This window comes from Corvus hawaiiensis, chromosome 4 (assembly GCF_020740725.1).
Source record: "Corvus hawaiiensis isolate bCorHaw1 chromosome 4, bCorHaw1.pri.cur, whole genome shotgun sequence".
Lineage (NCBI taxonomy): Eukaryota > Metazoa > Chordata > Aves > Passeriformes > Corvidae > Corvus > Corvus hawaiiensis.
The window spans coordinates 66,074,677-66,094,291 of record NC_063216.1 but is presented as its reverse complement, the minus strand read 5'-3'; the positions used below and the strand labels follow the sequence as shown (position 1 = coordinate 66,094,291).

General features: G+C 39.5%; 1 protein-coding gene across 1 annotated transcript in view; it reads left to right on the top strand.

The window, feature by feature from the left end:
* The window catches only part of PRKAR2B (protein kinase cAMP-dependent type II regulatory subunit beta), an 82,423-nt gene that overhangs the window by 26,569 nt on the left and 36,239 nt on the right, over window positions 1-19,615 (top strand). Inside the window, exon 2 of the mRNA XM_048302625.1 lies at window positions 7,418-7,453. Within this exon, the coding sequence (XP_048158582.1) occupies window positions 7,418-7,453 (36 nt within the window). The remainder of the gene's footprint in view (window positions 1-7,417; window positions 7,454-19,615) is intronic.

Genomic DNA, 19,615 nt, shown 5'->3' with positions numbered 1-19,615 from the left:
AGGCCAGTCAGTTGCACTTCAGTAAGTATTTGGCAAGATCATGGAGGAGATCCTCCTGGAAACTATGCAAAGGTACATGGAAAATAAGGAGGTGATTGGTGACAGCCACATGGCTTCACTAAGGGCAAATCATTCCTGACAAACTTGGTGACCTTCTACAACAGGGCTACAGTGGTGGATACAGAAAGAGCAACTTTGGATAGATTTGTGCAAAGTATTTGACACTGTCCTGCATCACATCCTTGTCTCTAAACTGGAGAGGCATGGATTTGACTACTCAGTGGATAACAAATGGCTGGATAATAATGGCTGGATGCACTCAAGAGTTGTGACCAACAGCTCGATGTCCAAGAGGAGAGCAGTGAGGGCTGGGGTTCCTCAGGGGTCAGTCTGGGGCCGGTGCTCTTTCACACCTTTGCCAGTGACAGGGATCGAGTGCACCCTCGGCACGTTTGCAACAACACCAAGCTGTGTGGTGTTGTCATGCTGGAGGGAAGGGATCCAGAGGGACCTTAACAGGTTTGAGAGGTGGGTCTGTGAGAACCTCAAGAAGTTCAACACAGCTGAGTGCAAGGTACTGTGCCTGTGTCAGGGCAATCTGAAGCACAAGTACAGGCTGGGCAGAGAATGGATTAAAATCAACCCTGAGAAGGAAGACTTGGGAGTCTTGGTGGATGAGAAACTCAACATGACCCCACAGTATGTGCTGGCAGCCTGGAAATCCAACTGCATTTTAGGACTACAATCTCATGTAAATTTAGTTTATTTTGCATATAAAGAAAAATGGGGATACTGAGATATTCTGGTTCCTGTATATTTTAATCCTTTTATAGTTGTATTGATGTCTGCAGAGACAGCAATAATTATGTATGTATTTGTTTTGGTACAGATGGTTATAAAATCTGCAGATGTCATTTTTAATTAAAAAGTAAATAAATTTTAGGGCATCCCATGAGATGAAGCCATTTTTTCTTGCCAACATCTACTCTTCTTGCAACAGCCAAATTATTCTTTCTTTTTCTCCCAGTAGCACATAAATGCTACCACTACAGTGTTGTTTCTCTCTCATCTTTGGCTTCTCAGTCTACAGGATTCACTGAAAGCCTGCATTGCCTTCATGCCTCACTGCCTGCATTCTGCTTTGTATGTGAATGCACGTGTCCATGTGCACTCTGTCTCGCCAGCTGCAGAGAAGTCTCGACTCCTTAGGGAGCTCTTTCTTCCTTGAAAGTGTGTACTTGCAATGCCTTCCAGCAGCGCACCTTTCTTTGGATGGAGCCAGATTCCTCTGTGTGCAGATCCTGCCCTTTGAGGAACTGTGGGTATTCCTCCCAGAGGTAATTCAGAGTTTTGGAGTGGGCTTCAGATATTTTTGAGATACTGAGATTTGTTTATTGGGAAATTTGGTGGCAGTGTTGCTGTCTAACCTGTCAGGTTCCTTGGCTGACTGGTACATACAGCTTGCACCTGTGTGGCTATGATTTACCCTTTCTCTTTATGTAAAGGCCAAGCTTATGTGCTTCTTCAATTTTGTTTTTAATAAAAAAATCATCTTCTGAGGCTGACTTATTTGGTGAGGGAAATAATAAAACATACCTCACATATTTCATTGTTAAAATATTACTGTTGCTGTTAAACTTCCAGAAATTGAAAGAGAAATATTTTGAAAACTATGCTCTAACTGCTGTATTGCTAGGACTGTTTGTTTGTCTTCCAAATAATAGCTATGTATTTGCTGTGCACATCCCTTCTTCTCATTCCTCAAGGTTGTCATAGCCTTTCACAGAGAAAAGAACCATTCTCCATAGACCTGACAACTCCCTTCTTTGTCAGAGTCATTTCTTCAAACTGTCAGTGAGTTTGTCATGCTTTCCTTGAGATTTTGTGGGGTTTTATCAGTGTGAAGGTACATTAACATAACTGTATTATCTTGTGTTAGTCTGAGCCTCTGAAATAATCGTTCTACCTGGAATAATCCTGAACTAAAGTGAAAGTTTTCTGTGATGGAGGGAAGTTAGAGGGGCTCCAAATTACTGTTATTATCCATGGTGTCCCAGCCTATCACTGTCCTGGGTAATGGGGAGTTAACTGTATTTCCTTCATTTGGCACATAAAAACGTAAGTCTGGCTAAAGCATGTATTTTAGAGAGGCATTCATTTAGATTTGATTTTGCTCTTGTTCTGATTAGGTCATTCTAATTAATAATCTGTTTATGAAAGAAGACAAGTGAATATTAATTAGCGTAATATAGGAATGTGATTGCAATAAGCATAATTCAAAGTTTTTCTGAAAGTTGAGACCTCTGAGAAATAGGTAATCTTGGAACTGAAAAAGTGGAATATATACTGCCCATGATTCTGATCGGTTAAAATTTAGCCTGGGATTTTGAGGTATATGGTGAAAAGACCATAGTTAAATCAGGAATAAATCTACTGAAAACACTAGAGTTAAATGGAATAAAATCAGACAGTGTGTTCAGAGCAGGTTCTCAGTCTATTGTTCAAATTTGGACTAAGTTTGACCCACTGACCTCAGTGAGGTCCTTGAGAGTTTTAACAGTTTTGCCCTCAATAGGATAGAAAAAAATGTATGATTTGGATATGACACTGTTTCCTAACCTCGCCTGGGGCGTTTGTGCTTTCCACACAAGGAAGGCACACTATGGTGTGGATGTTTCTCTTCGTCTATCCATTAAGCTACATTAGCAGTATTCCTGCTTTGTAAATAAGAATGGGGTTTGGGGGGCTATGGGTTGCCAAATTTGAAGGTTTTAAACATGTAATAGCTTAGTTTATTTTTAAACTTATTTGTTTTTCTTTTTTTTTAAGGGGGTTTAGTCCTTTGCCATATGAAGAAATTGCAATGGCTGATTGAAAGTGAGGCTTGTGGAAAGTGTTCTAATTTTTACTAACACTGAAGATTAATCACTAATCCCCTGCCAGCCCTTGTCACTCCAAGCAGGCATTTTGGCTTTGTGTGTTTTTCTCTGAAAGAGCATTACCTTGGGTTTCTGTAAGTGTGGCAGGAGACTGAGCAGTCTCCTGTTGGCCTCTGTCCCCCAGAGCAGCTGCAGGGAGCGGGGTGTGCTCACCCTGGCTTGGGAACACACAGGGTTCTGTGCACTCTGCAGCACACCTGGGGATGTGTCTTTGCTGTGGTTTGCACACCTGCAGGAACCACCAGTTTACAGGTCTGGTTTCACAGTGCTCAGGCATGTCCTCAACAGCCCCTGATATGCAGAGCCTCTTGTTAAATCCCTGACTTCTTAGGAAGGCTGCATGTCTAATGTCTATGATGTGTTTAGCTTCTTATTCTAGGTGACATTAATGGCACAAGAATCTCTGGCAGTTTCTGAAGCAAAAGCATTTAAAACGTGAGTTTGCAAAAAGGGCCAGCTCAGGCTATTAGAACAGGTTAACCATCTAGAGGATGCCAAGGTAGGAATCCTTTCTTAGCATTATCTTCTTAGTCTTGCTACTCTGCAAACCACCCCACAGACTCCCATTTCCTCCTCTACTTACAAAGTTATGCTGCTCTTGATCATCTACCAATTACTTCTGTTTATTTGCTTGATCTGCATTGCCAAAACATTTTAGAAGCTGTACTTCTGTACAGTTCTCTGAGCAAGGATTTTCAAACATGAATTTCAGTTGCTAACAAGTGACAGATGGTGGAATTCTCTATTATGTAGTGCTAACAATCAAACTACTGGAATATGTCACATGAGTTTGTGCACTTTCAAATGGTAATTTAATCAAAACTTTATCAGGATACAGACCTCTGTAATTTCTCTCACACACACCCACCCCACCCCCTGATAATTTCCCCCTCTGAAGTTTGTAATGGATTTTGGTTGAAACAAAGTAGAACATGAAGAGTCATGTTCAATATCGGAGTGACACCATGTTTGTAAACAAGATTCTCTGTGCACAGCTGTACATTATTCGTTGTGGTGCAGCACCCTTTCTGATACTGCAAAAAAATATTAAATGTCACTGGACATGTTCTGAATCTATCTGCATATCTGTTTACCTTTTATTGGGAAAAATCCCTGCCTTTTGCAATGGTGAGGTTTTGCAATCCATGAGTTTTGTTCCTTCTACATTTTGCACAGGTTAGTGGGGATGTGTGTGTTCCTGTAAGTTACTGTGGTTTTTTCTAGCAAGTTGTTTGATTGAATCATTTTGAGCAACCAGCCCTCAGCACAATGTCACTATAACTTTTAAGTATATTTTTGCTGTAGAGTTAACTTCAATAGCTACATAGGTATTACCTCATGCCCAGTCCCTTCCCGCATTTAGCCCTGCTGGAAAACTGGAGCTGTGAACTGGTGTGCGTCAGCAGTATTGCATCCAGCATGTTATTAGGGATGGAGTGACCCTCCAACAAGGCTGCCTGGGTTTCACATTGTAGGGAGCAGTCCTTGGGCAGCCTGCAGAGCACAGAGCCAGCTGCTTTTTGCTGTGCCTGCAGGCAGGCACTTAGAGTCCTGAGAACCTGCTTGTGAACATGGCTGGGAGGGGAGCAAAGTGTTGGGGAGCAGCTGAAGCAACAGGGTGGGAATCACAATGCCTAAGCACCACTTCTATGTGTGTGTAGCTTGCAGCTTGAACCTGTGGATTTAAGTGCAATATTCCTGTGTCCTGTGAGTGGGATTTCAAACCTGCCTTCATAATTCAACCTGGATGCCAAGACTGTCTCTTGGCATCCCTGTCTCTCTGGGTACCACTTTCACTTGAGCTGTGTGAATCAGGACAGTCATCTCAGTCCAAACCCAAGAGTCAGCCTAACTCAAAACTCAGTAAGGATGGTGGCTAAAAATAGATATCCAGGGAGGATGATAATCACAGGCAGAATAAATAGTGTTTCTTCCCTGGGAATCTCTTTGCTGTTCCTGATGCTGTGTGGCTCCAGGAGGAGCATTTAATATCCCTCATTGAATATTTCTGCCATTGATTTGTCCATTTGTTTCTGAGCCAAGACTTTCCGCTCCTGACATGTTTGCAAGATATTTTAGTATTTGTTTTATGCCTCAAGCAAAATGCATCTTAGAGTTTCTTTTGCCCACATTACTATTCTTATCCTGCCAGACATTGTAGTGACCTGGTCGACCACACATTTACTTTGTGCTGAAAACACCAGCTAAATTCCTGTAGGCCTGATTATTATTTGAGACCTTCTTGTATGCTAATGCTTCCACCTTTCTGGAACAACAAAAGTATATTGTGATTTGCTACCAGAAAAAGAAAGAGCAGTCCAACTTGCTCCATAACAAAGAACTGTGGGTTCTGCTTTTACATCTCCCAGTAACATATTTGGATGACCTCCATGAAATCCCAGTCTGGGCAGGAAGGCTTTGTCTGGTTCCTGCTGAAACACTAATTATTCACATAAGCTCAAAAATAGTTGCTGGTCAAGGTTCTGACATTCTTGCTATTTTTTTCTTTTTTTTCCTAACAGTAAATAATTTGTAAAATCTGTTGCACAATAAGCTAAGCTTATTGCAGCCAAATAAAAGAGTGAATTTAGAATTATCTAGCTGGAAAAAACTTTTTTCTTTGACAATTCCAGTAACTTGTTTCAAATTATGTTAGTTTTGTGCTATATGTTCCTTTTTTTTTTTTTTTTTTTAATGTGCTGAGGTAGCTGTCTGGAGGAGTTAAACCTTCGTATCTACAGATTATGTACGGAACTGACAGCCAAAGCCCTCCCTGAGTTTGGGGAAAGCTTTTGAATGGGAGTGAAACATTGTTTTATGCTTTCTTGTTAGAAATATGTCAGATTCCATTTTTTTTTATATGAGCACATCTGCTGGGACCTGCTGCAAAGTTACCTGCTTGAGGAAACAACTCAGCCATCTGATGGTGACAGTCATGACTGATGTCCTGAAATGAATTTGGTCCATAAAAATAGTGACAAAATAAACAGTTTTGAGGAATCAAACAGCCCCCATGTTACAAAATGGCGGTTGCATAAAATACGGTTTCTGCTTTGATAAAAAATATGTCTACATTTTTTTGTCTTTTTATTTAAAAGAAAAGTTGTTGGGGGGAATTAGAACTCATGTTTCAAAATAACTTTGCTGGTTATGTTACTCTTGTGCTTCTCTATATATATGTTTGGGGTTCATAACAGCTTCTTGACCAGAGGTTTCCTTCCTTGTGACTAGCACTCCAAACATCTGTAGTCAGGTTTCCCAGTGTATTTTTTTGCCACTTGGACCTGTCACTCCTGTATGTGCTTGCACAAACCATCTGTGACTGTGGTTCAGAAATTGTAGCTTTGCTCTGGTTTTTTGTCCCCAAAGGAATAAGAAGTCATTTTGCATCTGAGGCTGTTGCTACTGTCTCTTCTTTTTTCTCAGCAATTTTTTTCTCTTGTCTTAAGTGTTCAAGACATGATGCATAACTCCCATGTAAAACTTAGTGGGATAAAAAAAAAGTTCAATATTTTTCATTTTTCAGTTCTGTGTAAGCATGAAGAGCAGTTTTTAAGGTTGAATATTAATAAGCACTGTAAGGGCATACATTTTTAATGTAGCTGCTGCCCACATTTGAAATTAGGTCATTCAGATTTTCTTCTTGCTGTTTATTCCAGCAGTTAATACATCACACAAAAGTAGAGTTCAAGACCAGTGTTTTTTACTAATTAGGAGAAAGCTGAAGGTTCTATTTGGAAGGCAAAACATAAAACTATTTATCTATTTTGTCTGTAGTAACTCTTGAAGAAGCCAGTAAACCTAGAAATGAAATGGAGGCAAAGCCATGTGGTTTAAGTTGTATTTTGCAGTCTCTCCCAGTTGGAAACAAGACAGGAGTCTGATTACAAATGTTTGCAGCATGCAGTTGGAGATGTGCCAGGATGGCACTATAAAACATTTGCACTGGGGTTTTGGTGGGGGTTGGCATTGTTATTGACTTACCCAAGGAGTTTTAAAGGTTAGTCAAAGCAAAAGTTGATCTTTTAATGGGATTACAAATTAATCTCTTTCTCTATAGGAATATCTTTAGTTCCAGATTTCCAGTAGGTATATTTTGTAAAAGTAAAGTAAATTTTTTTACATTTTTTTTTAAATCCCTGCTTGCACTATTGTTTGCAAGGTGCCAATTTCTGTGCGCTCAATGAATAATGGAAATGCAGATCTGAATGTTTCACATCCAGTCATGAACAGCAGTAAGTAACTCTTAGAAAGCTGAAAATGGTCTTGAAAGCTTTTTAGTTACTATGTGCTATCTGTTGCGAAGCTACTTAAGAGTTAAAGTGTATACGAATGGTGTGACAGGTTCCTATAAAGATACAAAAATAATGCTTATCAGGTGTTTATAGTTGTCACACTTTGAATGAAGTATAACATTGTTATGCTTAAAGCAAGTCAAACTACTACAAAAATAATCAAAATGTTGTATTTTCTTTCAGCTCCAGCGGTAAACCGATTCACTAGACGTGCATCAGGTGAGTTGAATGAAGTTTCATTTGTCTACGTAATAGTTGAAACATTATGCTGACAGTGATTGTCATGTAGAACATAATATGACATTAGTCAAACTTCTTTAATGATGATGGACTTGGGCTAACCTCTAATTTGTTACCTGCTTTACTGAATAATGTAGCCAAGGTTTCAGGTCACGGAACTTGCACGAACCTTTCTTGTTGCTGTGGAATTTGTTAAAAACCTGCATGAGGAAATGTACAAGTGTGTTGAAAATCTCACTGTTTTCCAAACCCAAGCTGGTTTGTGTGTATGGTGTGTTGTTGTGCTGTGCAGAGCTAGCAGATTGGGTCTGGAAGCATCATTCCCGTGGTCGTGGTGTGTTGTGCTGGGTGTGCATCTGCCTCAACTGGTGCTGGTTTGTGTATTCTTCAAGTTAACTTGGTTCTTGCTGGCTCAGAGGACTCTTTACCTTATTTCCATCACATGTAACAGATCCCTCCAAATTATGTATCATTAAAAGTTAATATTCTTGGGCTTTTCTTATTGTTCTGCTGTGTCATGTCCTTTAGGCTTCATTTTTGAGGTCTTTTTTCTCTTGAAGCATGGGGCTCAGAACCTGAATCTCATTTTTTTAAAGTACTATGAATCTGAAAATGTGGCATAAAGTCACCATGAAATGTAATGAGACTCATGACTGACTCATAAGAGTCAGGCGAGCAGGAGGTGTGAGATGTTCCTAGTCATTTCAGTATGCCAAGTTTAACATCCAAGTATAAAATGCTCTTTGTTTTCAACTTCAGGTCATTTTTAATAAATGTACTTCATAATGCAGTAAGCCTATCCAGACTTGTAGTTTTGCTAGTTTCAACCCCCGTCAAGTAGTTCCTTGTCAATGTAAAAATACTAGTGAAAATCCTCAGGATAACTGAGGAACTGTACAGAAAAAAGGAGGTTTGCAGGGTTGGTGCGTAGCATATCACAGAATCACACAATGGTTTGGGTTGGAAGGGACCTTAAAGATCATTGAATTCCACCCCCCTGCCATGGGCAGGGATGCCTTCTACTATCTCAGGTTTCTCAAAGCCCCATCCAGCCTGGCCTTGAACACTTCCAGGGATGAGGCATCCACAGCTGCTCTGGGCAGCCTGTGCCAGGGCATCACCACCTTCATATATGTAGCACAAAGTAAGAAAATGCAATTAATTCCAAATATTCTTATGCTTTAAGTAATGATAATACTCCATGACGTACTGTACCTTGAGATGAAAGGAAGGATTCGTTAACTAGTGCTCAGTAACAGTGAGCAGGCCTCTATGCAAATCACATTTCATGTTTTAAGGAGAGTTCTACTGTGACTGATTGATAGCTGACGTTAATGAATGCAGTCCTTCTAACAGCTGTGTGATAAGCTTTTGCATTCAGAGAGTTTGATTGTTTGAAAAGCTAGTACTTGCACACAAAATCCACCCAATCAGTTATTCTTAATGTTTCTTTAATATTAAATTAACTTTTATTTTTAAAAGGAAACTAAAACCATGTTATAAGTCTGAAAATTTTGTGCATTTATTGTGGAAATAATTTCTGTGGGGAATTAATATTTCATGTATTTTGGTCTTGTTGTGGAGAGATAAAATAGTTAACTTATTCAGAATAATGAGTCGGGTGGTGTAGTATTGTCCAGATGTAAATCATATGAATACATTTCAAGCTAGAACAATGTAATACTGCAGTCTATTATGTGTACTATTTTATTAAGGTAATAAAACTTTAGTTTATTAGTAGCTTTAGTAGTTAAAATAACTATTTTTCAAACAAGACAGCCTGTGAAAGGTGATAGTTCTTACTTTTCTTCTCAAATGATAAATGACTATCAGAGAGGTACAGTACATTTAAGAAACTTGATTGAAAAAATATAAAACTAAAAATATAAATCAGACTATGCTGATAATATAAACATTTCACAGGGATGTTTGCAGTCCTAGCCATATTTTTAAATACTTTTTTTAAATTGAACAATTGTTTGTGTAAACTAAGGCAATCAAGATAGCTTGCAAGTGGAAAAGCTGGTGGATAGTAGCTGTCAGGTTTGGGGTTTTTTTATGCTTTGTAGCTTAATAGCCTTCTGTAGTCAAAGCTGATTCTCATGTTTAGGAAATGCCATATGTATTATGTAGGCAGACCAAATGAAATGTAGGGGTTTTTTTTTTCTCAAGTATTAATTTATCTTAATTTTAGGCTGTTTGGCTAAGAGTTATTTAAAAATTTGAATGTGCAAGATTGTTGAGGGTTTTTGAAGATTTTCTTCTGGTGGATATTACTCCAAGCTAGTGGTGAATATTCAGAGAGTTAGCTGTAGAGTGTGGTTTCATGTTGCATCTAGTTAATGATGCTGCAGACTGATTCTGGGAGTGTGGGACTTCAGGGTCCCTTTTTGTCATGCCTCCGCCCATAGGTTCTCTCTACTTCTCTTGCACAGCCTAGGAGTTGTGCTGCCTGAGGGTGGATTGGTTTAAAAAAAAAATGAAATACACGAGGTTCTGATGTGTTGATTTGCATTGAGTTTCCAACATTTTCTCACAGAGAACAATAATTCTCTACAATGGGTATTTTGATGTTTCTGTTATTCTTTGGTAATTCCTCATATTTTACTTGGTTGCATAAGATACAGTTATTTTTCCTAACTGAGCTAGAAATTAAGCACCCAGAGTTTAATTGCTGAAGCACCTACTGAAAATAATACAGTACAGCATTTATTATTTAACAGCTGTTCCTGGTAACATGCTGAGAATGTATTAATGAACTGTCATTGGTATGTAGAGGAAAAAAGCAGAAGTAAGCTAGGATAAATTAACTGTTCCTGAATTCCGGTTCTTAAAATTTACCGAGCTACCTAATTTGGTATCTCTGATGTGTGTTTATTCATATGTGTATATATGCAATGTGGGCTCTATACATAAAATATACTTATACCATAGTGCTGGTAACATAGCTACTCACGGGCTAGTTAATAATGCACTCCATTGTTCTAGGCTATGGACAAAGAATAATAGATATCACACTCTTAAAAAGAGGAGTTTAGCAAGAAGAGGAGATTAAAAATACTTTATAGTGCTAGAATGAACAATGAGACAGCTGCAAGTAGTTAATCCTTAATTTTTCTTTTAAAATCTGGTGGCACTAAGACGAAAAGAAAGGAAAACAACTCTTGAGGTGATCAAGAGACTTGGATGTGGGAAAAAGGGGAGCATGGAGGTAGAAGCAGCATGAAGTGGAAGAGAAAGCTGTGAATATTGTTCATGAGGTGAAGAATTAGTAGAAATTCCTGAACAAGCTGAGGTGGCCAAGAGATGCACTTTCTGAGTATAGACAGATGCTTTCTTGCAATGGATAAGGTACTTATCTTGCTATGATAATTTTAATTTCCATTCAACCATGACCAATAGATAAACAAGTAAACTATCTCATTAAACACTGTCAGGAGCTTAGAATAATGCAACAAAACCAGCACGCGTTTGCTGCATAATGAGCTTAAATTTAGGTGTTTCCTAAACTAAAATACTGTATACACACAGTGAAACACTTCACAAGCAGGTTGGCGAGTACTTTACAGCACCACTATGAATAGTGATTACATCAGTGGTGGGCTGCCTGTCAGACCTCCAGCCTTGTGGTTGCACAGCAAGACAGTGTCACCGTATCCGACCCTGGACACACACCTGCACACTTCATCCCACACAGGCCAGGAGCAGGGTTGTCCCTACGGAGTGACTGGCCCTTCCTGCCCTAGTTGGCTGCACCCTCATCCCACGGCTGTGGAGATGAGTGTTCTCAGTTCTCCCTGTGTCTGACACGCAGGGCTCATGCCTCTGCCTGTCATATGAGAGGTGCCTGCATTTTGTCACCCCTTCAGATAGGATGAGGGAGGTTCTGTGCAGTCTCATTCAGGGGAAAATCTGGGAGCAAGTTTGCCAGAACAGTTTATTATTCTTCTTTGTGTAAGATGCCATTAGGAAGAAAGTGACAAAATAAAAGTTTCGGTCTGCAGTATCCTGAACCATTGTGTGGACTGGATTAGTCATGCCCACAGCAGCATTTATATATATCACTGCTACTTTTCAATTTAATAATTCCTACAGGAAGCATGACAACGTACTTAAGAAACACGGTGAATTTTACTGCATTTAGACTATAGGAGTCCTGTTAGTGAAGGAATGGCTAATTGCTTTCTGAAATTATGGAAGAGCATAGGTGACATTAGATTCAATGGTTACATAGGAAGATCAAATTGACATTGCTGGCCAAGAATAGAAAATGTCCCTAGGAACAATATTTCACTTGTGGTTTTCAATCAACTCAACTATATTGAGTTTTTCTTAAAAAGATTGGCACCCACTTTCCTGTGGCATATTAAAAATTGTCAGAGAAAGGCAGCTTACTGAAATGAAGTACTATTCCCTTTTATAGAGTAAGGCAGAAGCTGGGGTTGTACCAAAAATAATGGTGTGGAATTAAGTCACTGTAAAGTCCCCTTTGAAATGCTTAGGTAGGATGCAGCATTGTTGTAGAAGCATATCAAGTGACAGAAGAAAGAAAAATAAAGGACTTTATTGATGAACCGGTAATTCCAGTTCTTCAAGAAGAATTCCTGGTTCTGCTTGTTCTGAGTGATAAATAACGCCCAAACTGAATTCAAGTGATGTTGGATTCACCTCTGTTCATAACACACATGTAGTCAGTCTGAAATTTCAAAATGCTCAATATGTCACATTTCTCAAATAAGCAAGGACATAGCTGACATACAGTGGTATCTAATGCTAAAAGTCAATTAAGTGCTAAGGCTGCCATTGTCGTGGTGAGGAAAACCAGAAGAAAAAGTGCTGTCAGAATTTGAGAGTGTATCTACATTGCATGAACAGAGCACCGTAAGGAAGGCATGTTGTGCCTTGTCAGGGTTCTTCTTAAAATTGTCACACTCAAATAATTTGCTGTATAACAATAAGGGTGTGGTGCACCGAGCTGTAGGCACCTTAGAGCCACTTAAACTCCATCAGACTTGGTGCTGTGACCATTTCCCTAGGGAACCTGTTCCAGTGCCCAATCACCCTCTGCGTGAAGAAAGTTTTCCTAATGTCCAACTTAAACCTCCCTGGCACAGCTTCATGCTGTTCCTTTGGGTCCTGTTACTGGTCACCCGAGTGAAGAGATCAATGGCTGCCCCTCCCCTTCCCCTTGTTAGGAAGCTGTAGACAGCTTTGAGGTCTCCCCTCAGTCTCCTGTTCTCCAGGCTGAATAAGTCAAGTGACCTCATCCACTCCTTGGCTTTCTCCTTCAGACCCTTCACCCTTCATAGCCCTCCTTTGGACATTCTATAACAGCTTTAAATCTTCATTGTGTTGAGGCACCCAGAACTGCCCCCAGCACTCAAGGTGAGGTTGCCCCAGAGCAGAGCAGAGCCGGACAATTCCCTCCCTTGCCCGGCTGTCCATGCTGTGCCTGATGCCCCCAGGACACGGGTGGCCTTCCTGGCTGCCAGGGCACACTGCTGACTCTTTAACTCTTGAAGAACTGATTTCAGTGATCTGCCCACAACACTTCTGGGTCTGTGGAAAGTTAGTGATAAAAGCTGTTTCCCATGCAATCCATAATCAAGTGATCCAGCTCCATTTCTTTAGTTTCTCTTGCATAATTATCTGCTGTGCACTTCTGCAAATGAGACAGTCACAGAAACAATTTAATTTGCTCTTGTCTCCTCTTATATTTTCTGTCAATTTGAGAAAAGTTCCTGTAGAAAAATGAAATATTAACATAGGCCTACAGATGCCTAAAGAACACACACATTTGCCTCCACTCCTAACCACTGTTTTCATTCAGAATGTTTGATAAATAACGTCATGATGTTAAACTTGGGAGTACTTGTTCCTGTCCTGTTGTTACCTTGAGATTTGTTGCTTTTGATGCAGGTCTGAAGAAGAGTGTGTGCGCTCAGAAGCTTTTCTGCTTCCTTCCAGGTTCAGTTGTTTTGGCTGTTCTAGTGACAGATTCTGCCCGTGAAACTTTTTCTTCTCTCGATTCCATTGCATGTAAACCAAAACTCTTCCATACTACAGTGTATAGTTGGACAGTAGTATTCTTGTTCAAAAGAAAACAAAGTTTGGGCTATCTCTGCATTACTTCAGGAAGTTTTTAAGTGTTTCATATTCAACATTCATTTATTCCTCTTTTAAAACTCCAAAACCTGAAACAGATTCTAGCAGGTTGTATCAACTTGTTTCCTTGTATACATGATCAGCAGAGGTTGAATATGAATTTTTCAGAGCCCATTGATGGAGCTGAGTTACAGAAATAGGCAAACTGTTGCAAATTAATGTCATGCCAGGCTTTAGATACAGGTATGTTTAAGCTGTTTTGTCATAACACATTAAGCTTAAAAAAAGAAGAAGAGATTTAGTAGATGCATACTATAAGGCAAAATTTGAGGTGGTGGAGGAAGGGAGGAAAGAAGGCAAGAGAAGGGAGAGAGGGAAATGGTAGCAGTAAGTACATAAGCCTTGTGCTCTGCACTAGGTTGCTATAGAGAGGGCTCTCAATATTTGTCCCAAAGAGGTGGCAGGGGATGAAGGAAATAAACAAATAGTGATTAGCCTAATTTTTACACACACAAATATTTGTGCTATGCTTCGGGGAACTCTCTGACTAAATATTTAGTAAAGCAATAGACTAAACTGCACAGGAATGTTGTGTTATCTCAGAAGTTTTCAGGAAAGGTAAGACCTTTTCTTGAAGGAGTAGAGGTGTAATTCATACTGCAGCAATGCATAGATGATTTAGGCAGATGGTTTAGATGATTTATTGAAATTTCATCTGTATTTCTGTGTTTGTTTAGATGTCCTTGCAATCACGTATTTCTTGGCTGCATTTTATAAACTGACTAAAATGTACAGAGTAATCATTTTTAAGTTGTACAAGTTGGTAAAGCTAGACAGCAACTGTTTCTTTAGAAAATAAGAGAGTTGTGTTTTGAGCTCACAAATTACTGTGTATCCCCCTTTATGGGAAATTGTAGTTTTTCAGTTTTTCCTGCTGTCTTTGTATTACCTTTGGAAAGCATTCTGCATGTGGTTTTGTATCAATAAAATCAATAATTGTAATTTTTTCAGCTATTTGTCTTGTTTCAGACATATGAAATATAAACCAGAGATTGGTGTTGAAATATGAGTCAAATATGTCTTAATGGACTGTTGCCCAGCCAGTTTGAGGAAGAGCTCAGATATCCTAGCAAGATATCAAATTGTTAGACTGACTGACCAATACCTTTAAACTGATTTTATTTGTCTTAACTTGCAAATAAGATGGGTATGGGAAAGTGTCACAGTAGAGCTTGTATTTATATGCCAAGCCCTTCCTGCAGCCAGCAGTGTGGCGTCAGCTGTACCAGTGTTTGGGAATGGTCCTGTTTGGGACCATGCTGGAGCCGGGTCTGGGCGAGTAGGTGTGGTGGTGCCGGTTCCGAGCCGGAGGGGTGGTTGGGTACCACCGGCTCCGAGCTGGAGGGAGTGGTCAGGGTTAATGTGGTCAGGTCGATCTCTGTGGTGAGCATTCTTTGCATGTGATTCACTCCCTCTTTTTTCTGCACTTTTGTTATTAGTGTTGTTGCTGCTACTGTTCTTTCCTTATCTTAGTGCTCTTTCTAGTAAATTGTTCTTATCTCCACCCATGATTTTTACCTTTTGTGCCTCCAGTTCTCCTCTCCAGCTCGATGCAGGGGGAAGGGAGATGAATGAGTGGCAGCATAGTTTGGAGAATCTCAGTGGGAGCACTAAATTCTTAAACCTCAACAGTCATACTGTGTTCTGTTTTAACCCACTTCTAAGTTTGCATTCATTATTGATAATCTCACAGATCCCAATAATAAATGATCACATAAGATAATAATCTTCAAATACTTTTATCAGGATGCTCATAACTCATGATTTTAAAACAAATTAAAAAAAAATTTTTTGAATGAGAATGTATCTGTTTTGGTAAAAGAAAGAGGAAGGATTTTAAAATCAATTAGGAGCAGGTGTGTATTGATAGTAATTATTTAATAGTTCTGATCTTTCTTCTCTAAAATATTTCAGTATCTGTGTCTACAATAAGCTCCTCTTTGGTTGCTGTGCTATGTTGCTCTTCCACACTTATGTTAGGTGAGGGAGGTATGCTCCCTCCACTGTAACTGATAGAGCATGAATCTGTAGGCTGTCATATCTGCTTACCAGTTTTCCAAAACAATTCCATTCCATCTGTGACTTCATGTGGTTTGACTTTCATGCTATAGAAGATTTCTCCTGAAGGATAAAAGATGAGTAAGACAAGGCATGTTATACATAGCAATTTGTTCAAAATGGAATAACAGTATTTGTTGTATTAATGTGAATGCATCCATAACAGGCTAAGGTGAATAATTCCTTTTCTTGTTCTAATAACAATTTTGTATGAAAGTGAGAAAGATGGATTTCTGGTGTCTTCACAATTATTGTGAAGAATTATAATGAGCATGCCAGATTGAAAAATTGCTACAATTTTTCTTTGCTGCAATGCCACAATCTACTCGTGAGGAAAATTGTGTGTATTTATTACATAGAATAGGAAACAGAACTCCATGAGAAAATAAAGAAAAATGAACTTGTCAGAGGAAATATTAAATGGAAGTGTTAAAGCCTTGTTTAGTTTTCTTGTTAAACCTGAGATTGCATGGACACACTAACTCTTTTCCCTCTAGATACGCAAGGAAATAACAAAAATGTGGAGATTCAGTTTCAAATAACCTGTCACAGAAGAGGGACCCCTATCAGCCTAAACTCAAAGCTTCAGTCAGTGTTTGAAACCGTCTTTCACACTGAACATCAGCTACACACTCAAAGAAAATTGGGAGTTTATATCCTTAACATTGTTTTGCGAGCAGTCTAGTAAGTGATGAGTACATTTTTTAAGGCACAAATTCAACGCCTACTTGTCAGCCTTTTTCTCTCCTGCTATCACAGCCTGAGTTTTGGAAATACAGCTTCAGATTGGAGCAGTACTGTAGCAAAACTGTGCTCTCTGAGCTGGGGACTTGGAACACTGAAAGGGGGAAGTCCTATATAATAATTACTTTCTAGTCTCTCATATTCTTGCCAGTGAGCAACAGGAAGAGACGTCTTTCTTTCTCCTGCTAGCACTGGTTTGGGGACTACTTTCACACTTATTGGTTGGTCCAGAGCTGAGTACACCTACTCTTTTGTTCATTTTTTTTGTCTATCCCATCATAGTAATATATTATGTATAGTAATATATCATCATAGTAATATACTAATATCAAAGGTAGTCATGCAGGTCACAATTTAATTTTTTTAGGCATTTTCCTTACTGAGAAGATAAGCACTAATCTTAATCTTTATTTTGAAATAACAACCCCATTTATGCTATCCATCTGGGAATAAGTTCCTGGAGGATACCACACATCATGAGTTTGGGGTTTAGGCTCAAACAGATGAAGTCAAAGAATCAGCCAACAGCAGACAAAAATGTGTGTGTATGTATTTATAAAGAACATAGCAGAAATATCTCCCTATATAATGCTTACCTACTGTTCTGTAGGATTTTTAGACATATCACAGAATCAATCACATTTTCTCATGGTTAGTGTGAAGGAATGCTTCAAATGCAAGACAGCTAAGAAAGAAAAAGAGAAATACTGACGCCTACTGCGTGGCATAATTACACTGAAAAAGATGAGATCCTAATCTAAAAGATCTTCCTGAGGTGTGCTCCTGGGATCAGTTTGTTCGTGAGTAATTACAGCATAGAATCCAAATTGTCATTGTGGTTCAGTATTGCCTAATGACATGAATATGTTAGTGCATGTTGGTGAAGACTGTACATTTCATTAATTGAATTTCGTAGCTGTACAAGTCAAACTGAGTGGGAAGAACAAGTATGGAGTGCCCCATAGTTCATCCTAATATGTATGGGGCTTATCAGACCGACACAGTTGGCTTCTTTAATACGCCATCCAAGAAAGTGGTCTGTTGCAAGAATGAGGAGGGGAAAGTGGTACAGTTCTTATGGGTCAGTTCAAGAAATGCAGTCCGCATGTGAAAAACACTAAAAGGACTGTTGGAGAACTGGGGGAACACAGCTGTCAAGTAGCAAAGCAGAGGAAGCAGAGGCAGGAGTAACACAGTGTGACAGTAGCTGATACACTGATTAGTAAGGGCCTAGAAGAGAAGAGTAGGAAGCCTATGCTTGATGCAGTCAAAAAGAACAATTAAGTGGGATTTCACATCCTTTGTGGTACGCCTACCACCAAGTGCCCAGCAGCAGTGCTTGTTGGGTGTGAGACACCCTCACTGCCTGCACTGTGCACATTCCCATCTCTGCAGAAAACCTGCCCTGAAAGGGAAGGAAGATTAAAACACACGATGATATAAAATCTGTGCTGCATAAAGGAGACAAAGACTGCCTGCTATTAGAGGCTGGTTTGCTGCAGTCTGACACAAATGTTAGCTGTGTATATTGCCATGCTAATACCCTGTTACCTGCTGATGCAATTGTGCAGCTCATGGTATCCTCACACCTGACACAGGATGCCAATTACTTAAAACCTTCTGCACAGAACTGGACTGTGGAATGACAAAGAAACTGTAGACTTAAAGTTTAAAGTAACAGGAGTAATTTAATTCCTGTAGATGCTCTGGCCCCCACAATGATGAACTATTACTGTCACTTAACATAGAACATAAAGCTGGCCTCAGAAATTTGCATATAAGGCACTTAGTTAAATGGCACACAGCCTAATGGTTTTTGTTTTCTAGGTTTTTTAGTTAGGTAAATCTAGCAAAATACAGTGTGTAACTATTGGTGTAGAGAGATGCTTTAAGTGGAACATGATGTTCATGATTTTGTTAAAAAAGGAATTAATTTGGAAAAAATATTTAACAATAGGTGCAACCCACTAAGTAATGGTATTTGCTATATTTGCCTGAAAGTCATAAGCCATTTTGTTACATACTATCATTCATTATGTATTCTAACTTTCCAAGTAAAATTTCTTACACGTTTTCTTTCTGAGTAGACCTTGTGCAGACAAGGTCTCAGGGCTGCCAACTGGCTTTCTTTGTCAGTTGTTGTGGCAATGATTTCCCAAATTATTTTTTAATTTTTATTTTTTATTTTTTATTTCGGTGATCAAATTGGGGTGGAAAACACTTGAAATTGTGATATAGTGCACTGACACTTGTTTGAAATGCTTGGTTTGAATTACAAATTTTTCAAGAATGTGCCAGCTTTACTTTTCACAAAAAAAAAAAAAAAAAAGGTAAAGTTTATCAAGTTACAGAATGTTTTTATTCTATTAAAAAACTCTTTTCTCCTGTACTTAGCACTGGCAAGAACACACCAGTGTTCAGTTTCGGGCTCCTCACTACAACAAAGACATGGAGGTGCTGGAGTGTATCCAGAGAAGGGCAATGGAACTGGGGAAGGGTCTGGAGCACAAGTCTGATGAGGAGCAGCTGAGGGAGCTGGGGGTGTTCAGCCTGGAGAAAAGGAGGCTCAGGGGAGACCTTATTGCTTCTACAACTGCTTGAAAGGAGGTTGTGGCCAGGTGGGTGTCAGCCTCTTCTCCCAGGTAACAAGTGACAAGGGGAAATGACCTTCAGTTACACCAGGGCAGGTATACGTTGGATATTGGGAAAAATTTATTCACTTAAAGAGTGGTGAGGCATTACAGAATCACAGAATAACGAGGTTGGAAGAGACCTCCAAGATCATTGAGTCCAACCCATGCCCTAACATCTCAACTAGACTATGGCACCAAGTGCCATGTCCAGTCTTTTTTTAAACACATCCAGACATGGTGACTCTCCCACCTCCCTGGGCAGACCATTCCAGTACTTTTATTATTCTTTCCGTGAAGAACTTTTTCCTAATATCCAACCTATACCTTCCTTGACGCAGCTTGAGACAGTGTCCTCTTGTTCTGTCAGTTGCTGCCTGGTGGAAGAGACCATTGGAACAGGCTGCCCAGGGAAGTGGTGGAGGCTCTCTGCCTGTAAGTGTTCAAAAAGTGAATCGATGTGGGACACTGTGATATGTTTAGTGGGTATGGTGGTATTAGGTCAAAGGTTGGACTGATGATCTTGGAGGTCTTTTCCAACCTC